Here is an 18723-nt window from a genome sequence, read left to right on the forward strand (position 1 = left end):
CCTTTATAGTTTCAGTTTTGTATCTTTCGAGTAAGAGAAAGGACTGCCTGGAAGCCAGGCCACAAGGTAGGGGTGGGCTGTGTGCTCTCTCACTGATCCTACAGTGAGATGACAAGGAGGTGGCTATTCCAGCATTAGAACTGTGTCACAGAAAGCCAACAGAAGAAAGAAGGGAAACAAGAGTTTGTTGTTTCCTGACCCAAATGATGGCTGCTCATGATTACTTCCCCTTAAACTTTAATAAATTTATGCTATCAAGAGACAAGAGAGGTAGAAATAGGTAAAGAGATTTTCAAAAGTATACTTGGAGGTGGGATGGTACAGCCCTGCATGCTTAATTTCCTCAATCAGAATGCTAGTCAGGAGCTTATTCCCTCCGATGGGGTGTGCTGTCTCAATGATGGCTCCTGGTAGGAATGGAGCTACTCTTTTTCCCTGTCAATATTCTATTACTACGAATGAGTCCAGCAGATAGAAGCAAGTACTCACGAGCCAACTCCTCCCACCATCTTCTCCCGTATCAAACTGTCTGGGCTGGTGGGTCATAGAAGACACAAGGCCTTTTGAAACAAGAACAAAACTCACCCCCATCTTTACATAAGGCAGGTCATTAACTTAAGTAAGTGAAGAAGTCCTTGACCTTTAACTGAGACAGCTTGGCTTAAAATAAGCCACAGGAAAATGGAACTATTCAAGTCATCTCTGGGTGTTATTTCATTTAGAGAGATCACCAAAAAAACCCAGGTAACCTAATACTTGGGATAGTATTTCAAACTATATTTTCCTCAGAGAAGCAGTCTGTAGTATGTCCCTGAAAGCCATAAATAAAAAGAGTCTCTTGCATATTTAATAGGAGACACATGAACTAAAAAGAACATATGTAACTTTAAAAAAATCAGACCCCTCAAATTTAAAGACCCAATTCAAAATGGGCATTTGAAATGAATAGACATCTCTCAGATGAAGTAGAAGTAGAAAATAAACATATGAAAAAATATTCAACATTACTGGTCATTCAAGAGATGCAGATGAAAATAATGCTGAGCGTCTACCTCACTCCAGAACGAATGGCTGCTATCAAAAAATCAACTAAGAACAAATGCTGGTGGGGCTGTGGGGAAAAAGGAACACTCCTCCACTGTTGGAGGGAGTGTAGACTGGTGCAGCTGTGGAAATCAGGGAAGAGATGCCTCAAAACTAGGATTACAGCTCCCATTTGACCTTGCTATTTCCCTGCTGGGTATGTTGCTGAAAGAACTAAAAGCCTCATACCACAGTGATACATGTATACCCATGTTTATCATGGCAGAGTTTGTAATAGCTAAATCTTGGAAACAGCCCAAAAGCGCATCCACTGGAGAATTGATAAAGAAGATGTGGTGTTTTTTTAATACACACACACACACACACACACACGTATAAAATGGAGTACTACTCAGCCATAAAGATAAACTTGAGACATTTATAGCTAAATGGATGCACCTTGAGGCATGCATTTATTCATAAGTGAAATAAATAGGACACATATGTGTAAATACCAAATTGTTTCTCTGGTGTGAGAAACTGAAGGTGTAAATGAGGACCAAAATGTGTAACAGATACTCTGAAATAGGAAGAAAATGTTGAAAGGGGAAGGGGAACTAGGGAGGTAGGGAAAGGAAAGATGGGAAGAAAAAAAATTGAAGGTAAGGAAACAATGGAAACAAAGCTTATGTGTATAGGTAGGGTTGGAGGGGTTGAAGGGGAATGGGAGAAAAATAAGAATCAAGATATATCATGTACAGATACAAATTCTCAATGATGAATGTGATCATAAAGTATACCTAAATGTACCAATAAACCAAATAAAAAATTTTAAAGTGATGGGTGGACAACTTAAAAACCAGCACTAGGGCCGGGGATTTAGCTCAGTGGTTCCGCTGCTTGCCTTGCAAGCGCAAGGACCCGAGTTCAATGCCTCGGTACCAAAGGAAAAAAAAAACAACAACAACAAAAAACAGCACTAGCCTGAAAATTTCAGATGCTATAGGTTCACTAACTATACTTTTTCTTTTTTCTAAACTTTCTGCTTTATCTCCCTATCAATAATTAAGCTGGATAAAGTAGTGCCAGCCTGAAATCCCAGCACTCTGGGAGGAGGACACACGAGGACTGCAAATCTGAACACTGCCTGGGCAATTGAGCAACTCTGTGAAAATCCTAGGTTCAATCCCCAGTACCACCACCACCACCACCTAAAAAAAAAGCTGAGAAACAGTAATTTATTAATCATTTATCTCTACTTGTACTTTTTAACACAGTCTAATGAAAGAAACAGGTGAGGGTTTGAATAAATAATCTTAAGATACCTTTCCCCTCTGTATGTATGTTTCTATTATCTTCTTAGTCCCAGCAGTTTGAAGATTTTGTCATATAGAAAGGAGTATAGCTGGGGGAGCTAGAACTCAAAGAAGGAAGAAGATGGAGCAAGATTTAAGGGAAGCTCAGAGAGTGCTGAATAGTTATTGGGTAGCGTATGAAAACAGGTGCCATCTCATTTTGCAGACACTCTCTCGCAGGGGAAGTGCCCTTGCAAACAACAACCAACAATGTACCCCTTGTAAGGAATTACGCATAAGGTTCCATTTTTTAAAAATGTGAAAAACACTTCATGATTTCCTTATATTGATAATGTAAAGCAAGAAGACTTATATTGAGGTAACATGACATTTTTACAGTTCATATTCATTCAGAGTCTGGAGCCAACCTTTATCTATGTGTTTTACTTCTCTTTTAACACTGAGGTTTTTGGACTCTGTATATAATGTAAAAATCATTTTAATAAAAAAGCTATAATTTTACCTTCAGTAGAAACTCCTGTAGTTCTTGGTGGGTTTTTGTTACTGTTGTGACTGAAAGATCAGACCAATTTACCTGATTTAAAAAAAACACACATATTGTAATGGTTATTGCTTATACATCAACTGCCTAGAAAAAAAGCCACATGTAAAAGAAAGGGCCTTACTGAAATTTCATTGAAACAGAAATATAAAGTTCATATAGAACTGTCATTTCTTCAAAGTTGTTAAATTGTACAGTGACATATGCTTTGCAAAAGTTTTCTAATAATAATTCCTTTCAAATTGCACTTTTAAAAATAAAGTTTTAAAATGTGACTGTTTTGGTAATTTTTCTAAATGGAAATGTTTCTCTGGCTTTTTGGGTAACATTATAGGACTAAAATGATACTCTGATAATATAATCTATGCATGCCAAAGATAAAATTATAGTTCTATTTCCTGAAACTTAATAAATATACATTAAGAGAAATAACTAGACCATACCACCCTTCTCTGGGAGCATAAGTTCTTATTTTAGGGAGACTTAATCAATTTCATCTTCATCTCAGATCTTTAAAATCCTAGTAAGATGTTTGGGGCAGGTATAATTACCTTCATTTTCAGAAGGAGAAACTAAACCTCAAAAAGGTGAAATTTATCAAGGTATGACATAAGGAAGAACAAGAGTCAGAACTTGAACTTACTTAGTGCTGCTCAACCTTCTTGATACTTTTAATTTTGTGGATTCAGTTGTGTTGTAGTACTCCTAATTTCTGCTTCACAAATCTGAGCTAAATAAATATTTGAGTGCTGCTAATATCTAGGCCTTATCAATTAATTGTATCATAGTTAATAACATACTTTAAAAAACCTAAGAAATTTTACTTAGTAACCCTTGAAACAATCTTTGTGACTGACAAACATTTCTTAAATGTTTTTAAATATTCAATTGTTTGTTGAGCAGCCACCTGTGGCAGGCACTGTTCTGACTCTTAGAGGATATAGGAACAGACAAAATACTCAAAGTCTCTGCTGGCTGAGTTCACAACCAGGATGGAGACAGATAAAAACCAAATGAATATATAAGAATTACCATCAGTGTTTTAGTGCTTCAAAGATTAATAGGTCCGAAAGAACAGCCAAGTGTCAAGAAGGCCCAGTGAGCAGGGGTTATTTGTGGTGATTGTTAGCTATGCCTTGGAATAGGGTGAGAGGACAGTAAAGCCTTAACAAAGGAATAAGCTGTGAGCTCCAGCAACAAGGGAAGAACCAGTATGCCTGAGCATTGCACACTAAGAGCAAGACACATGCCACAAATGAGACACGTAGAGATTAGGACTGAAAAACTTGAAAATAGAGAATATTCTTCCCTCAAAGTAGAAGCTAGGGATTTGAAATTCATTCAACAAATGTACTGAATAAGTCCAACAGGTTGGGATGGCAAAGGATGAAGACTCCTGCTCTCTACAGGGTATTAATCTACTGGAAAGATCTGTGAAAGTATGACATCTGTAGAAGACCTCAGATGAAGGAGGAAAATTCTACTGGAGGCTTAAAAGTGACTCCAGGAGAAGGTACAGCTAAAGCTTGGCAAGCACAACCTTTGAGGAACTGAAGCAAAGCAGCATAGAAACCTGGCCTCATTCTCGTGGCCTCAGCTGTAATCAACCTTAGGAGAAAGGGCACTACAGTGAAGGCCCAACAGGGAAGAATCAAGAAGGTATGGATAAGGAACCCATGCCATAGTGAACAGACACAAAGGAGTCCTGGAAAATCTCATACTGGCTGTAACAGAAACAGAGCTGGGCTCCATGGTTAATGAGACAACTGACTAAAGCAGAGGTAACAGAGAAATAATACAGGCAAGAATCAAGGCAACAAAGCAGGAAAGAAAAACATCAGAGAAGGAGAGGAAGAGAAAAATGTCAGGGGAAAAAGTGTCAAGAAAGATGGACTTGTGATCTTTATTTAAAAAATAATGATGAAAATGTTTGCTGTTACTTTTAATTATCTCCTTAAATCTCAGGCTTTCATTTCTTTATAATAAAATTGTCAGAGTAATTTTATTGTGATACAGGTTTTTTTAAAAACTTGGCAAACCATGCAGTGTAAACACAAGAAAATGGTACATTCCATTAATTAAAAACTATATATATAAACATTTTTCCTTTAAATTAGCAGAACTGCCTGCCATTAATTCTTCCAAAGATCACATAACAGAGTATGTGAGATTATCTTTTGTGGGTGAGAATAGCTTACTTTGAAAGTGTACTCCCAATATTTGTCAGCCCTTTTTTTCTGGACTCCTTTCAATATTATCTTCTCAATGTGCACAGCTGAAAGAAAAAAAACACATACACACACACATACTGACTTATGGTTCAGACACTAGATACACAATTCAGTTACCCAAAATGACATATAATTTGACAAATGATTAGTAATTAAGCTATTTATCTTTATAGCTGGCCTTAAATTATTAAAACAGAAGCATAGCAGGCTGGGATTTAACTCGGTGGTTCTGCCACTTACTTTGAAAGCACAAGTTCAATCCCTGGTACCAAAAACAAAACACAAAAACAAAAAAACAGAAGCATAGCAACGTGCCATGCATCCATACAGTAATTTTTTTCTGTATGCATTTGACATGCTGAGTGCCAAAGCAGAATCAAATACTCTGCTAACACTAAGAAAAGGGCAAATAAAATATATTTTTCTCCAAGATAATCTTAAAAATTGTTACTCAAATGATCAAATATAGCACTTTTAAGATCAATAAATGAGGTTCATTTGTTTATACACAATAGATGTGAACTAGAACATGTTTTATTTTAAAAACAAATTAAAAGTCATATAACAGGCTGACAAAAATTTTAATTGGAAATTAAATTTTTTGCAAATGTGACCTTTAATATCATACAATGGTAAAATAATACAAACTGAAGATTATAATGACGATGGTTCACTGTAGCAAAATTCTTCACAGTTACAAAAATAAAACAGTGGACATAAATAACATTAAACTTAACAAGTTAACCTAAATTCAACTCATCAGTTTATTCATGAAGTTAACAAATGTACAAGCTCAACTACTCACTTTAGACCCTCTTTGGTAAAACGTATCACCTTAGGAAATAAAATGAAAAAAAAAAAAAGTAAATTTGAAAAGAGCAAATCTACTGAATATAATACAAAGACAAGAAAACTGCTGCTCAGGCTATCTATCAACAGAAGAAGTAATTCTTCTTTATAGTGAAGGAGCATCAAAGGCGGACAATGAGGAAAGTAAAGCAACACAAGGTAGGTTCTTTTTGGATTCAGGGGAGTAAGAGATGATGAAAAGAAAGAGGAGGATTCGATTTTGCTTTAGAGAAAGAGGTCAGAAGATATGAAGAACAATATATGAACAAAGTGACAAAATATAGAGAAAATGAAGATTGTTGTAGGCCATGAAAGGTGGGTAATGAAAAGGCATGTAACATAAAATACAGAAATATGAAACAGGCATTCCTAATTTTAAAAAAAGAGAGATCATTACTACTACTTTGTGACAATTTTCAAAATACATAGTTTGGTGGCCTGTTTCTGGGGCTAGTCTTCCCTTTGTGAGTTAGAAATATTGAGGATGGAGAGAGAAAAAAATCTCTCTTTTTTTTTAGAGACAATGTTTCACTATGTAGCCCAGGATGGCCTCAAACTCAGGGTGATCCTCCTGCCTGAGCCTCTGGAGTGTTGGAATTGCAGGCATATGGCACGAAGAGCAGATTAAAAAACAACAAACAAAAAACTGAAAAGCATGTGAATCTTTGAACCTGTGCAGTATTACAAATGCTGAAGTAGGACTGGGCATGTTTGTTGTCTTCAACAACAGCTTAAAGAATATCACCTTAAAGAATGGTGGGATTAAATAAAAACCTCGTGAATTAATCTATATTCAGAAATAAAGCAACTTTGTCCTATAAATCAATGGGCCTCAGAGTAAGGGACCTCAGGTTTTGAAGGTTTGTGTGTGTGTGTGTGTGTGTGTGTGTGTGTGTGTGTATGTGTATGTGTGTGTGGGTCAGATCTCAGTGTAGCGTAGCAGAAAATGTCACGATGCCTTTACATTACATGGGAACATGGCTATGGCTTCAACCTGGAATTCAAGTTATATTTTTTGTTATCTACCAAAATCAACATAAGATACAAAAGGAGAGTATATGACAGTAATGATAAACCTTTTAGAACTTTTACTGACAAAAATTGGCTTGTCATAGGTTTGCCACCATGGTTTATGGGAAGGAGTGGCTAATGACAGCACCTCAACACTAACAAAGTAAAACAACAGGTATTATATTTTTTTATGCGAAGAATTTAAGAACAATCATCTATAACACTACCTCACAGTTAACTGGTAGCATTTCGATGGTCTTTATGTTTCTTTATTCCTTTATTACAACAAAAGAATCTTCATTAGTTACTTAATATTCAACAAGTTCAGCTGAAATCTATGATTAAAGTAGTCTAATTGGAGTGATAAGAGTACCTGAGTACAGATCATCTGGAACAGAACTGATAATTAAGTAAATGTATTTCCTAAATATTCAGACCCAGGAAAAATATATTACCAAAAAAGGTTACTAATGGGACTAAAAGGATGTAAACAGTGACATAAATACAGAGTTGTTATATTTGGATGTGATGCTGTTTCTCTGGGCTCTTTCAGAACCTTGGTGGCAGCCCACATTTTCAGTTTCAATATTCCTTCCAGAGCTGGGGGTGGTAGTGCACACCTGTAATCCTAGCACTTGAGAGGCTGAGGTAGGAGGATTGTCATGAGTCTGAGGCCAGCAGGGAGCTACACAGTGAGTTCAAGGCCAGTTTGAACTACAGAGCAAGACCTTGTTTAAAAAAAAAAAATCCTTCCAATGCACCCAATACAGGCTAAAGCTAGTAAGACTCTCTAGATGTGCAGAGAAGATCTGAGCTCGTTACCATTTTAGCGACATCGTCCTTTCATTCCTCCATCCCAGCCCCCATAACATGTTCCTGCCAGCTTAAACCACCAGTGATACATGAATGACAACATTGGGCAGCTTGTATCACTGGTGGTACAAATGGATCTAATTCCTTTTATTGGCCTTTTTACTAATAAAATTAATAAAAAACCAACTGATGAGAAAGTCATGCATGTACCATTAATGGTTCAAGCTGCCCACGGTGAGACATACGAATTACAGCCTTGTTGTGAACATGTTAAAAACATACTATTGAAGGGCCGGGAATTTGGCTCAGTGTTCCACTGCCTACCTCACAAGCATAAGGGCCTGAGTTCAATCCCCAGTACCCCCCCCCAAAAAAACCATACTAATGCAGGAAAAATGGATCTGTAAGAAATGTATTCATTCATTTAGAGAAAGCTCTGTAAAATTTATTTTTTGGTAGACACCAAGCATATTCTAAAGGTAAATTGCTAATGAGATTCTTTAGGAATGGGATAAAATCTTTGCCCTCTGGAAGCCAATGACTATTTTTAAGGTAGATCCAAAGAAACTGACTATAAGATAAATGGAGAAGTGCAGACTACAACAAGCCAAGGCCACAAAGCAAGGAGGAGCTTAGAATGTAGAGAACAGAACTGGGAGGTTTGACTTTGAACAAAATCTAGTACCAGGAGGATTACTCCACTCCAAAAAAAGTAAAGAGTTAACCAGTGTAAATAGTACTCTGCTTTAGGTTTATAATAAATAATTGGACCATACCTTCTCGCTGAGCTCTATGAGGTGCCACAGTAGGTCCATCCTGAGGTATTGGGGCTTGTTCTATTAAATTGGTCTCATTACTTTGCATGTAATCACCAAGAGCAGAGTTTTTCTAAAGGAGAAAGAGGGGGACATGTTAATCTACACCACAGAGTAACAAATTTCACTAAAACAAACCAGAGTAAAGTTCTGCAGTTTTAATAATCATTTTAATAGCAGATTTTAGAGATAAAATTAGTGACTATATATTAAGAGCAGAAACGCACAAGGTGTCAGAACTACAAGTGAAAGGAGAAGTATCAAATGTTTTATTTTTATTTAACAGTACTAGTCTATCAATTATTTTCTTTATATATTGCTCTTCAGAGTTGCTAGTGGCATCAATTCTAAATCACAGTGAACTAGAATCAAAATGACATATATAATAAAAAGTACAATTTATGCTAATACTCCAGAGGTAATGGCATCTGTACTTTTTAGATTAATCATAAGACAACTTTTATTCACTGCTTGGTTTCAGTGACAGTGTAAAGAGATGTTAGGAAAAAGTTTTACAAAAAAATATCAATGCATGCCAAATCTTACTAAATAATACTATGTATGGACAGCGAGTTTACTATTCAAGTTAAATCATCTAACAGCAACTTGGTGTTCTATACATTGCCTAACTGAGTTTTCTCACCCAATCATTAGTGAACTAGAGTTTTATACCTAAGAGATCAGTTGTTTGAAGTAATAGAGCATGCAAATCTTACAACTTTCCAGAATTAAGTACCATCACGTACAATTGTTATTGTAACACACTGGTTAAGTAAAAACATAAAACAGCCTTGTATCAGTTCCCTATCACAAGTCACAGCCCATCCTCCACCCTTTCTTGCTCACACCTCAAAATACCACTTACAACAAAATCACCTGTTTCAAGAACCAATTACAGTTCTATAAACCTGCAGTAAATAATACACATTTATTTAAAAACTATTCAAAGAAATGAAGTGAATAAAAAACCTTAAACTTCCCAAAAATCTCCATTTAAGGTATTTTATTGCTGTCACAATCATGCATCCTGGTCTGATAATGAGTATGGTCTGCTATTTGACAGCTCCACTTGTGGGAATAAAGCACCATATTAGATACTCTTGGGAACTAAGCGTCAGCCTTACATTACAGTCTGTCTTTTAGAAACCCAAGGAAATAGATTGTCTACAAAGAGTCATTTAACGAAGAGTGCACAGACCTCTTTCATCAACATTCAAGTTCTAAAATGTTTAACCTAATGGCATTTATCAACTTTCAATATGACTGATCTTTAAAATGAATGAATTTTTGTATGAATTACTTTAATAGTCTTGTATGTATACCCTAATCTAGATTATATAATCTTTCATTACAAAGCAGAAAGACCAAACTTGGCTTACGATTTTGCTTCTCAAAAATTCAATACTGTAGTAAGTACTGAAAAAACCCCACACAAAAGACATACAAAACTAAGGGTAAGACTTGGTAGAATGCCTGCTTAGCACATGTAAAGCCCTGGGGAGGGAAGGAAGGGAGAGCAGGAAGAAGGAAAGAGTGAAAGGAAAAGAAAAGAAGTCAATTCTTCTCAAATAGTTGTGTTAACTAGGAACTTACTTAATAGATTAAGCATTTCAAGCAAAGAGTATGTTTCTGCATTACTGATATGATTTGTAAATTTAAAGGAACATATTTTCAGATATAAATAAATGAAAAAGAATAGTTTTCATTAGAGAAATGCAAATCAAAAGTTCATGAGTATTACTTCACCAACATCACAACGATTATCTAAAACCAAAAACAAAGAGAAACAAGATGTGGAGACACAAATCCTTGGAACCCTGATGCACTGATAGTGTGAATATGAAAATGGTGCAACCACTGCATAAGACAATATGACAGTTCCCCATAAAAAATTAAACATAGAACTACTGCAATTCTGACTCTAGTCAGAATATATACTCAAAGTGCAACTAAGGACTCGAAAAAGTAATGAACACTATTGTTCATAGCAGTGTTATTTACAATAGTCACAAAGTGGAAATAAATGTCTACTGTTAGATAAAAATAAAATACAATATATACATAAAGTGTGTATTAGCCTTAAAAAGGATACATACTATAACACAGATGAATCTTCAGCACAGTAGGCTAAGCAAAATGAGTCAGACACAAAAGGGAAAATATTCTATGACTTCACTTATATAAGTTACTTAGTGTTATGGCTTGTATCTAGATATTGCCCCAAAACCTAATGTTATCAAAGCTGGTTGCTGCATGGAAAGTGTGTGATGCTAGAACTGATTCATGGTACAATGTAAGAATTAAGGGTGCCTCATCCTGAGTGTGAATGCCACCGGCCCTAAAGATGGGTAGCCTGGACAAGATATAAGGGACAGAAAGAGCGTCTCTGCTTATCACTTGCTGCCTTCTGTGTTCCATGAACTGTTTCTCCTCTGCCACACCACCCTGCCTGGGAGCCAATCATGAACTGAAACTTACAAACTGTGAGCCAAATAAACCTTTCCTCCTTTAACTTTGGGTGTCAGGTATTTTGTCTCAGCAACAAAAAACTAAGACACCTAGTTATATTCATAAAGAAAACAGAATACAGTGGACCCTTCAGTTAGGACTGGCTTTACACATGAACAACTTGGGTTACACTGGAATTTTAGTTTTAACTTATGACCAATGTCTTGAATTACAACCCAAGTGACAGTCTTTCCTGTGTGGGATTAAATGATAAATCCTGGGCCAATGCTCTCTAAGGACGCTGAAATATGGCTGGAAGAAAGCATGGCCTAAAATTATGCAGGAGAGAAAACTTTGAAGGCTGTGTAGAGGAGTCTGAGACTTCAACTGACCCTGTGGTTGATGACACTGTCACTATAGCAGAGTCTATAGGCTCACAGATGGCCAGTGGTGATGCCGAAAAACTGGTGGGGGAACACTCAGTGGAACTGTCTACTGAGGAACTTTAGCAACTTCTGGTTGAGCAACAGAGAATGGCAATTGAGGAGGCTTCTGAAGAGGAGGGGGAGTATCAATAATTAGTGCAGCAAAGTTCTTCTGAAATAAAGGAAATCCTAAAAAAAAAAAAAAGGATAGAGCTATAAACATATGTAGAGAAGATCCACCCAACAGAGAAAAAACTGTTGCATTCACTTGCTTAATGACAATGTCATGTCACACTACAGAACAGTGCTAAAGAGAAGATAGAAAGAGACAAACTTAGACCAGTTTTTAGTTTTGAAAAGGCTGAGACCTAGTGAGCCAGAAGCAGGTCCTAGTGGGCTACAGACTCTCCCAAGGACAGGATGGATACTAGAGAGCCAGATTCCTGATGTTCTTAGGAAGGGGGGTATTCTTCCAAACAATAACCACCTTCCATTTCATCCTCCCTTCCTGGAAGCCAAAGATGTTAATTTGAATGGTGAGTACAGTGTGAAATTGTTGATTCTGGCAAAGCAGCCACATTTTACAACTTTTTGGTGATCACATTAAGAAAATGATTGGTGTTTCTAGTAAATCATGCATGTTATACAACCCTTTTTTATTATGAAAAGGTTAAGGGGTGCTTTGGAGGGTTCGGAATGCATTATGAATTATTTCCATTATTTATTGGAAAAAGAGACCTGACTTACGACCAACTTGAGCTATAACCAGCCCTTGCAAACGAATTGAGTTCATTAGTCAAGGGTCCACTGTAATGATTATCATGGGTTCAAGGAGATGGGAATAAGGAGTTATTTAATGTTTTACAGAGTTACAGTATGGGATAGAAAAGTTGTAGAGATGAATGGTGGTGATGGTTGCACAACGAGATGAACGTACTCAATGCTACTGAACTGTACATCCCAAAAGAGGTAATAGCAAATTTTGTTGTGTATGTTTTAGCATAATAAAAAATGCTCATACTGCCCATACAAGCATTACTATACTAAAGCAATCATTCTTCAAAAAGTTTGCTTTGCAATCAAAAATCACATTTTCAAGATCTAAGTCAACTTTAAGAACACAATTTTTTTTTGGGGGGGGCAGGGATTGAACTTAGGACCTTGTGCTTTTGAGGCAGGTGAGGCACCACTGAACTAAATCCCCAGCCCAAGAACACAATTTAACAACCAAGAAAAAACTTTGTTTAATAAGCTGAGAAAATTGGACTTTGGGTTTCTATCCAAGGACCTAAGCTCATAACTGTTTTTGTCCCAGGGAGTCTCAGCATGTACCAACGCTATGAAACTATTCAAACAAGCTAGGCACAGTGTCACATGTCTGTAATCCCAAAACTATGGGAACCTGAGGCAGGAGGACCATAAACTAGCCTAACTAGAGCAATTTAGCAATATCCTGTCAAAGTAAAGACAAAGGGTGGGGGCTAGGATATAGCTCAATACAAAGGCCCTGGGTCCAATCTCCCATTCTATGAAAAAAAATTCAAAGCTTAGAAGCTACTCATAAAACCCACACACAAGGTCTGGGGATTTAGCTCAGTGGTACTGCTGCCTGCCTCAAAAGCAGAAGGTCCTGAGTTCGATCCCTGGTAACAACAAAACAAACAAACAAACAAAAACACAAACACAACCTACAGAAATCAGAATTGTGGTATTTACTATCCCCAGCAGTGGGGCTGTCAGTAATGAGGTCTTTCCCTTCACATGTGACATAAGCTTTCTTTTCTTTCAGTAGTAGAAGGGTACTATAAAACCCGAGAACTACTGGTTTAATCCAATTGTATAGAGAGGTATTATTACACACATTTTCTCTATTAAGATTCCCATTTGTAGAATAAACCAGGGATTTAATAAAGATGTGGTAGAAGTTTGTCTAATCTCTTCTCAGTGAAATAGCACAACTCAGCCTTAATGCCTCAACTCTAATGCCTTGGCAAGTGGTAAAAGGCAAGTTCTGGAAAGAGGAAAATGATGCCTAGTAACGTAATAAAATTGTGGCAGAAGAATAAAATCAATGAAGCAGTTCAGAGAAGAGGGAAACCGATGAATTAACGTCTTAGAAATGGCATGACATGGATTTCCACTATGATCATGGACTCCCTATGTATTTGTCTGGTTTAACCAGAAATGTGAATAAAAGGTTTAGATCAAGCAAGAAGAGAGTGGCAAGACTAGCTATCTTAAAACTTAGGCAAATGTACTCCAGCTACAGAATGGCTGGTAGGGGATAATTTACTAAGTCTGCATATACTCTGCCATCACAGCACACAGATGAGACACGGCTACTGCAATAACATGACATCTGTGAACAAACAAGAGTTGCCTATGCAGAACTGGATGAATGGAACAAGATGGGGTTATCATTATCACTATGTATTTTCTGGGAACTCTGTGTGTTTATTACTAATTAAAAATGAAAAATTTTTGTTATCTTTATTGGAGAATTGAACTTGTAGGTTGCACAATTAAGAAGTCTATGTGAAAGAAAGGAAATGGAGAATGAAAGAGAAGTGTAGGCAGCAATTTTCATCCAAGAATTGCCCTTGATGTTTTTCCTGTAAAACTCTTCATGCTTCTGCTACTTCAACCTAAACAGCACCATCTGTTAGTTGACAGGGGGACTGGGAAAGATACAGCCTACTACACTGGGCCACACAACAGCAAAAGTACTGTACTCACAAAGGTAGTGCCAAAGGCTTTCTACCATAGACTAATTCTCCTTTAGCACCAGCATCTGTGTTTTCTCTCCTCTTTGCTCTTGGTACAGAAAGGGAAAACTTTCTTTCGCCCAAGAGCTCTTTTTTCACAATGAGGAAAGCAAACTCAGGACTTTCTAAATCCCTGGGTGAGCAATCTTACACTAAGCTGTTTTTGAGTGAAGAGACAATGACAACAACGACGATGACAACAACAAAAAAACCACCCACACCCACAAGCATAAACACCTAGAGAAGTGTGCATCTCCTCTCCAGCCCACATGTGCTTTCTAACTGCCTTCACCTTCACAATTTCCCCGTGTGAGATGAGAGCAATGAAGCCAAGGGGTCCTTAATAAGAAGCAAGCTGAACATACCAGGCAATGCCAAGCCTTTTAGCTCCTTCAGCCAAGTCATAGTCTTCACCTTCACTGCAAAAACGTTCTTAGAACATGTAGAAATTTAAGCGCACAGAGTTTAATGGTACCACTGAGAGAATATATGAGTCCGGGAGATTTTTAAACAATCAATGACCTGCTCTTTTTCCACTAATCAACAACCTGCTCTTTTTCCAGTAAGTTTAAAGTGACAGTGCACCTACAGAGAATATACACCATAACCACGCACACACAAAATGTTTTCACTGGCTCCCACGCCACTTGTGGACAACCTATCCCCTTAATCTGACTTTCAAGGCTCTCTGTAGCCCCACCTTCATTACCTCTTCATATGTCTCTATTCCTATTCTTTTATCACAACCAAATTGTACTAATCACTCTGAATAATACATGTTTCTCACTCATGTTTACCTAGAATTTTCAAGTACTTTATCGGATACCTATTCACAACAGTTATATTAACTAGACGAGGAAGATAGTTATACTAGGCAGTTAATCTTGGAAAGTGATCTTTTCAAAATCTAAAACCGATCTTAAATGAACTACTTCTTGAAAGAACATCAAACACTTTTAATGAACTAAGATGTGTAGGAGAGAATTAAAGGTCAAATATTCCCTGAAGCATAGTAACAGAAGGAAATGGAGTAACTACCACGGGCCCCGCGCTCAACCACCTGTAATATAAACATCCAACAAGGCAGTTCCCTTCTACATCAACTGTTTACTTAGATAGGAACCAAAAAATGTTACTGGATGAAGGTGGCTTTTGTGACAAAGAATTCTTTGTAAGTAAAAGCAGTACTGTTACACGAATGCCCCACAATGAAATATCAAAGCCCGGCAAGCCCGTTCCTTTTTTTTTCTAAAAAGAGAAAAGAAAGAGAGAAAAGGAGGAACAAAAAAACACCAAATAGCATTTCTCAAGGAAAGGCAGTATTAAATTAGCTAAAAAATTAGCCAACTTAATAACTGCTATATTGAAAAATATAAACTGTTCCTTAAATATGAATTCCAGTCTGTGTTCTAAATGAAAGAATTACATAACTTAAAACTGCAAAATAGATTTATGTTATAGAATATTTTTCTGGTTAAAGTGAAAACTGGATAAAGAAGTAGATTACAGTTACAAGAGAATTAATGATAATTCAAACAAATGTACTTTTGCCATACTATCTTCAAATACACAAAATAGGGATATACATTTATAATCCAGAGAATTACTTCCTTTTGTTTTTGTTTTTGTTTTTTTTCACTTGAGGCAAGGCTTTATTGAGACAAAGAGTAGTAGGGCTACCCTGAACAATGTTGAGAGAGGTCCTTTTAGTTTTAATGGACTTTTTTTTTTTTGAGACAAGGATCTCAATATATAGTCCAGGTTGGCCTTGAACTCAAAGCAATCCTCCTGCCTCCTCTACCTCTCAGTGCTGGGATTACAGGTGTGCGCCACCACAACGGGCTTAACAAATCTTTTTTTTTCTTAAATGTAACTACTAAGAATATTAACTACTCCAAATAAATGCACCTCAAATATTAGGTTTTTCAATTACCTGCCCTTCCTGAACATCAATGTACCTCAGTTATGGCAATTAAGAGCATCATATAAAATACTCCATCATGTGGACTTTCACTAAGCAGAAACACACTAAGCAGAAACAAATGGACAAAACATCCCCAAATTCTACATCCCTGTAAAGAAGAGACTGTGTCTCACTGAAAAATTAAACTTTACTGAGCACTATTCTGAACTAAGAAAAGAAGTTCAAGATAAGTGTGAATTACAGTACTTTGCAACCTTATTAATTTGATTACCAGGACCTCAAAGGAAGTTACCATCTCTACTTTATATATAATAATGAAGGTCAGAGATTTAAGTGGTCTAGTTACATATTACAGAGCTAGCAGCAGGGCTGAAATTTAAACCTCCAAGAAGTGTTCCACTAAACATGACCATCACTCTTCAGGGCCTCTTCACAACCTTTCCCCGTCCCTTCTCACAAAGCCAAAAGTGGTGAGGAAAAAGGCATATACGCATACACCATACAAACATATCTTAGTTACTTGAGGAAACGAACTTGCTTACCCCACCCCATGGGTCCATGGCATGAGATCTTTCCTTGGAGTACTCCTTACCTACAGTATAGGAAATTTCTAATGTTTAATGAAAACTATATGACAAATACTATTCTAACAGTACTCATTCACTATATCCTAGCAATTCAAATACTTACAAGGTCTGTTAACATACCCAATTTTAAGTGAGGAAAACCTCAGGCAGGGCCCATTGCTCCAACATCACCATTCACTTCATTAGATAGTCTAGCAATGGCCAACAAATTAAAGGTATTTGTTAAAGGTATTTGTTACCGTGACTATTAGAACTATTTTTTTAAAGATGCTTTTAAAAGGCATCTTTTTAGTGCTCAAAGACAAAATCTAGACAACCTACTTTTCCCTCTTATTCTAAGAAAGTGTTATTGGATTCTAGTTGGCATATATATATTCAAGTTTTCTTGAAGTATCTGAATTTTTTTTTCAAGCCCAGCACCACTAATATACTCTCTGCATGGCAAACATGAGTGGAAATATTTGGTACAACAGTACAACAGAGCTAATTTACCTACACTATGATAAAGTTAATGACTCTGCAAGCTTTTACCTTTTACTAACTTTACTAATTTTAATAAGGATCGTGGTTGCTTCTATGAGTTCAAATGATATTGAGTTCAAATATGGTTCAGAAAAATAAATTTAAGACTTTGGATTCTCTAAAAAACAACAAAAAAAATATGGTTCGGGAGTTCAAATGACCCTAAGACACAGAACTGTGTATCTTTGCACTAATGGTTTACATTTTTATCTTTTATTCAGAACAGTATTATCTGCCAAGTCAACTAACTAAGCCTTCCAGGATCCTTAAAACACAATCATCAGAGAAGGGTCAAACCAACATTATTGGCCACTAACTATACAGTACTGTACTGTAATTGTCTATCCATTTTGTTTCTTACCCCTCTGCACAGTATTATTGGATGGGGGATAAACCTTCAAATAAGAATACCCCTGTTCATGAATAGTTAAGAGTGGCTTTAAACATGTAAACATAGACTATCTTGGTTTCTTTTCATTGGATAGTAGAGTAGCTGCAACAAAAACTCTCTTAAAATACTTGCACAGCTTTTTTGTTCCTAACACATAATTTATAGTTTAGCTTCCTAATAGGAAGAGATCTATTTTTAAAAACAGGGGCTTAGAGCTATGCTATACAAGCCATCTGTAACTCTAATGCAGAATTACATCAATCATACACACTTCTAATAAGGGTTTTCAGTACTGTTTATTAACCTATTTGTTGAATTTTATGCAAGTTAGTGGAAGTCCATTTGGGGTTAAGAAAATGAGATTTATGTACAAGTCATAAAATGAACGTCAGCACTTAAATTGTAATCAATGTAACATTTCATATAAAATTATTCAAATCACATTTTTAAAAAACTTCTGGAAATGTCACTTTCAAGAGCAAAAACAAATGTGCTGAATTTTCTTGCTTTTCTACTGAACCTACTAAGTACGTTCTAGGTATTGGTGGAACGTGATCACTTCAACTAGTAACATTTTAACCACAGCATGACATCTTGTGCTTCACTTAGTCAACTTCAAAACATTTAACGAATATAAAAGTGGCAACAAACCGCATGTTCTACCTGCAAATTAAAAATTCATTTCCAAGAAGAGCTGCTTCGTAGGTACTGGATACATCTTAAGAGTTAGCAACACTAGTCTGGGCCAATACACTTACATAGGAAATTATTACTACACCTTTAGTATAGGTGAAAATACTCGGTTTGGAGCACAGAGAATCTTCATTTACACAGAAAAAAAAAATGATTCCTAAGCAATTACAAATGGCATACTTGTGGCCACAAGGTTACTTCCGGGTCAGTAAAATGTTGCCACAGGAATTTCCCCTTTCCCAGGGTTATCGCCATGGCCAGGCCTCTGTGATCCGCGTGGTTCTCAGGCGGCTCTCAACTGCAGCCTCAGCCCAGGGGGGCGCCCCAGGCCCGGGTCGCCCGGCTCCGGGTCGCCCTCCCGGGGGCAGC

The 18723-nt window shown here is 36.8% G+C and overlaps 1 protein-coding gene across 7 annotated transcripts in view; it reads right to left on the reverse strand.

The window, feature by feature from the left end:
• The window catches only part of Zcchc2 (zinc finger CCHC-type containing 2), a 52103-nt gene extending 33427 nt beyond the window's left edge, over nucleotides 1–18676 (reverse strand). For 3 of the 7 annotated variants that reach the window (XR_784381.3, XR_784383.3, XM_010644875.3), the window contains exons 1-4: nucleotides 18535–18676; nucleotides 8561–8672; nucleotides 5079–5155; nucleotides 2842–2913 (exon numbers count right to left, since the gene is read on the reverse strand). Coding sequence is in view for 1 of the 7 variants with exons in the window: in XM_010644875.3 (XP_010643177.1) it covers nucleotides 2842–2913; nucleotides 5079–5155; nucleotides 8561–8672; nucleotides 18535–18609 (336 nt within the window). In the remaining 6 variants the exon portion in view is untranslated. Of the gene's footprint in view, nucleotides 1–2841; nucleotides 2914–5078; nucleotides 5156–8560; nucleotides 8673–11439; nucleotides 11461–16703; nucleotides 16730–18324; nucleotides 18344–18439 lie in introns of those variants that run through there. The other 4 variants (XR_784384.3, XR_784385.3, XR_784386.3 and 1 more) reach the window with 4 other exon arrangements.
• Between the last annotated feature and the right edge of the window lie 47 nt (nucleotides 18677–18723).

This window comes from Fukomys damarensis, unplaced genomic scaffold, assembly GCF_012274545.1.
Source record: "Fukomys damarensis isolate Sample0158 unplaced genomic scaffold, DMR_v1.0_HiC HiC_scaffold_30, whole genome shotgun sequence".
Taxonomy (NCBI): domain Eukaryota; kingdom Metazoa; phylum Chordata; class Mammalia; order Rodentia; family Bathyergidae; genus Fukomys; species Fukomys damarensis.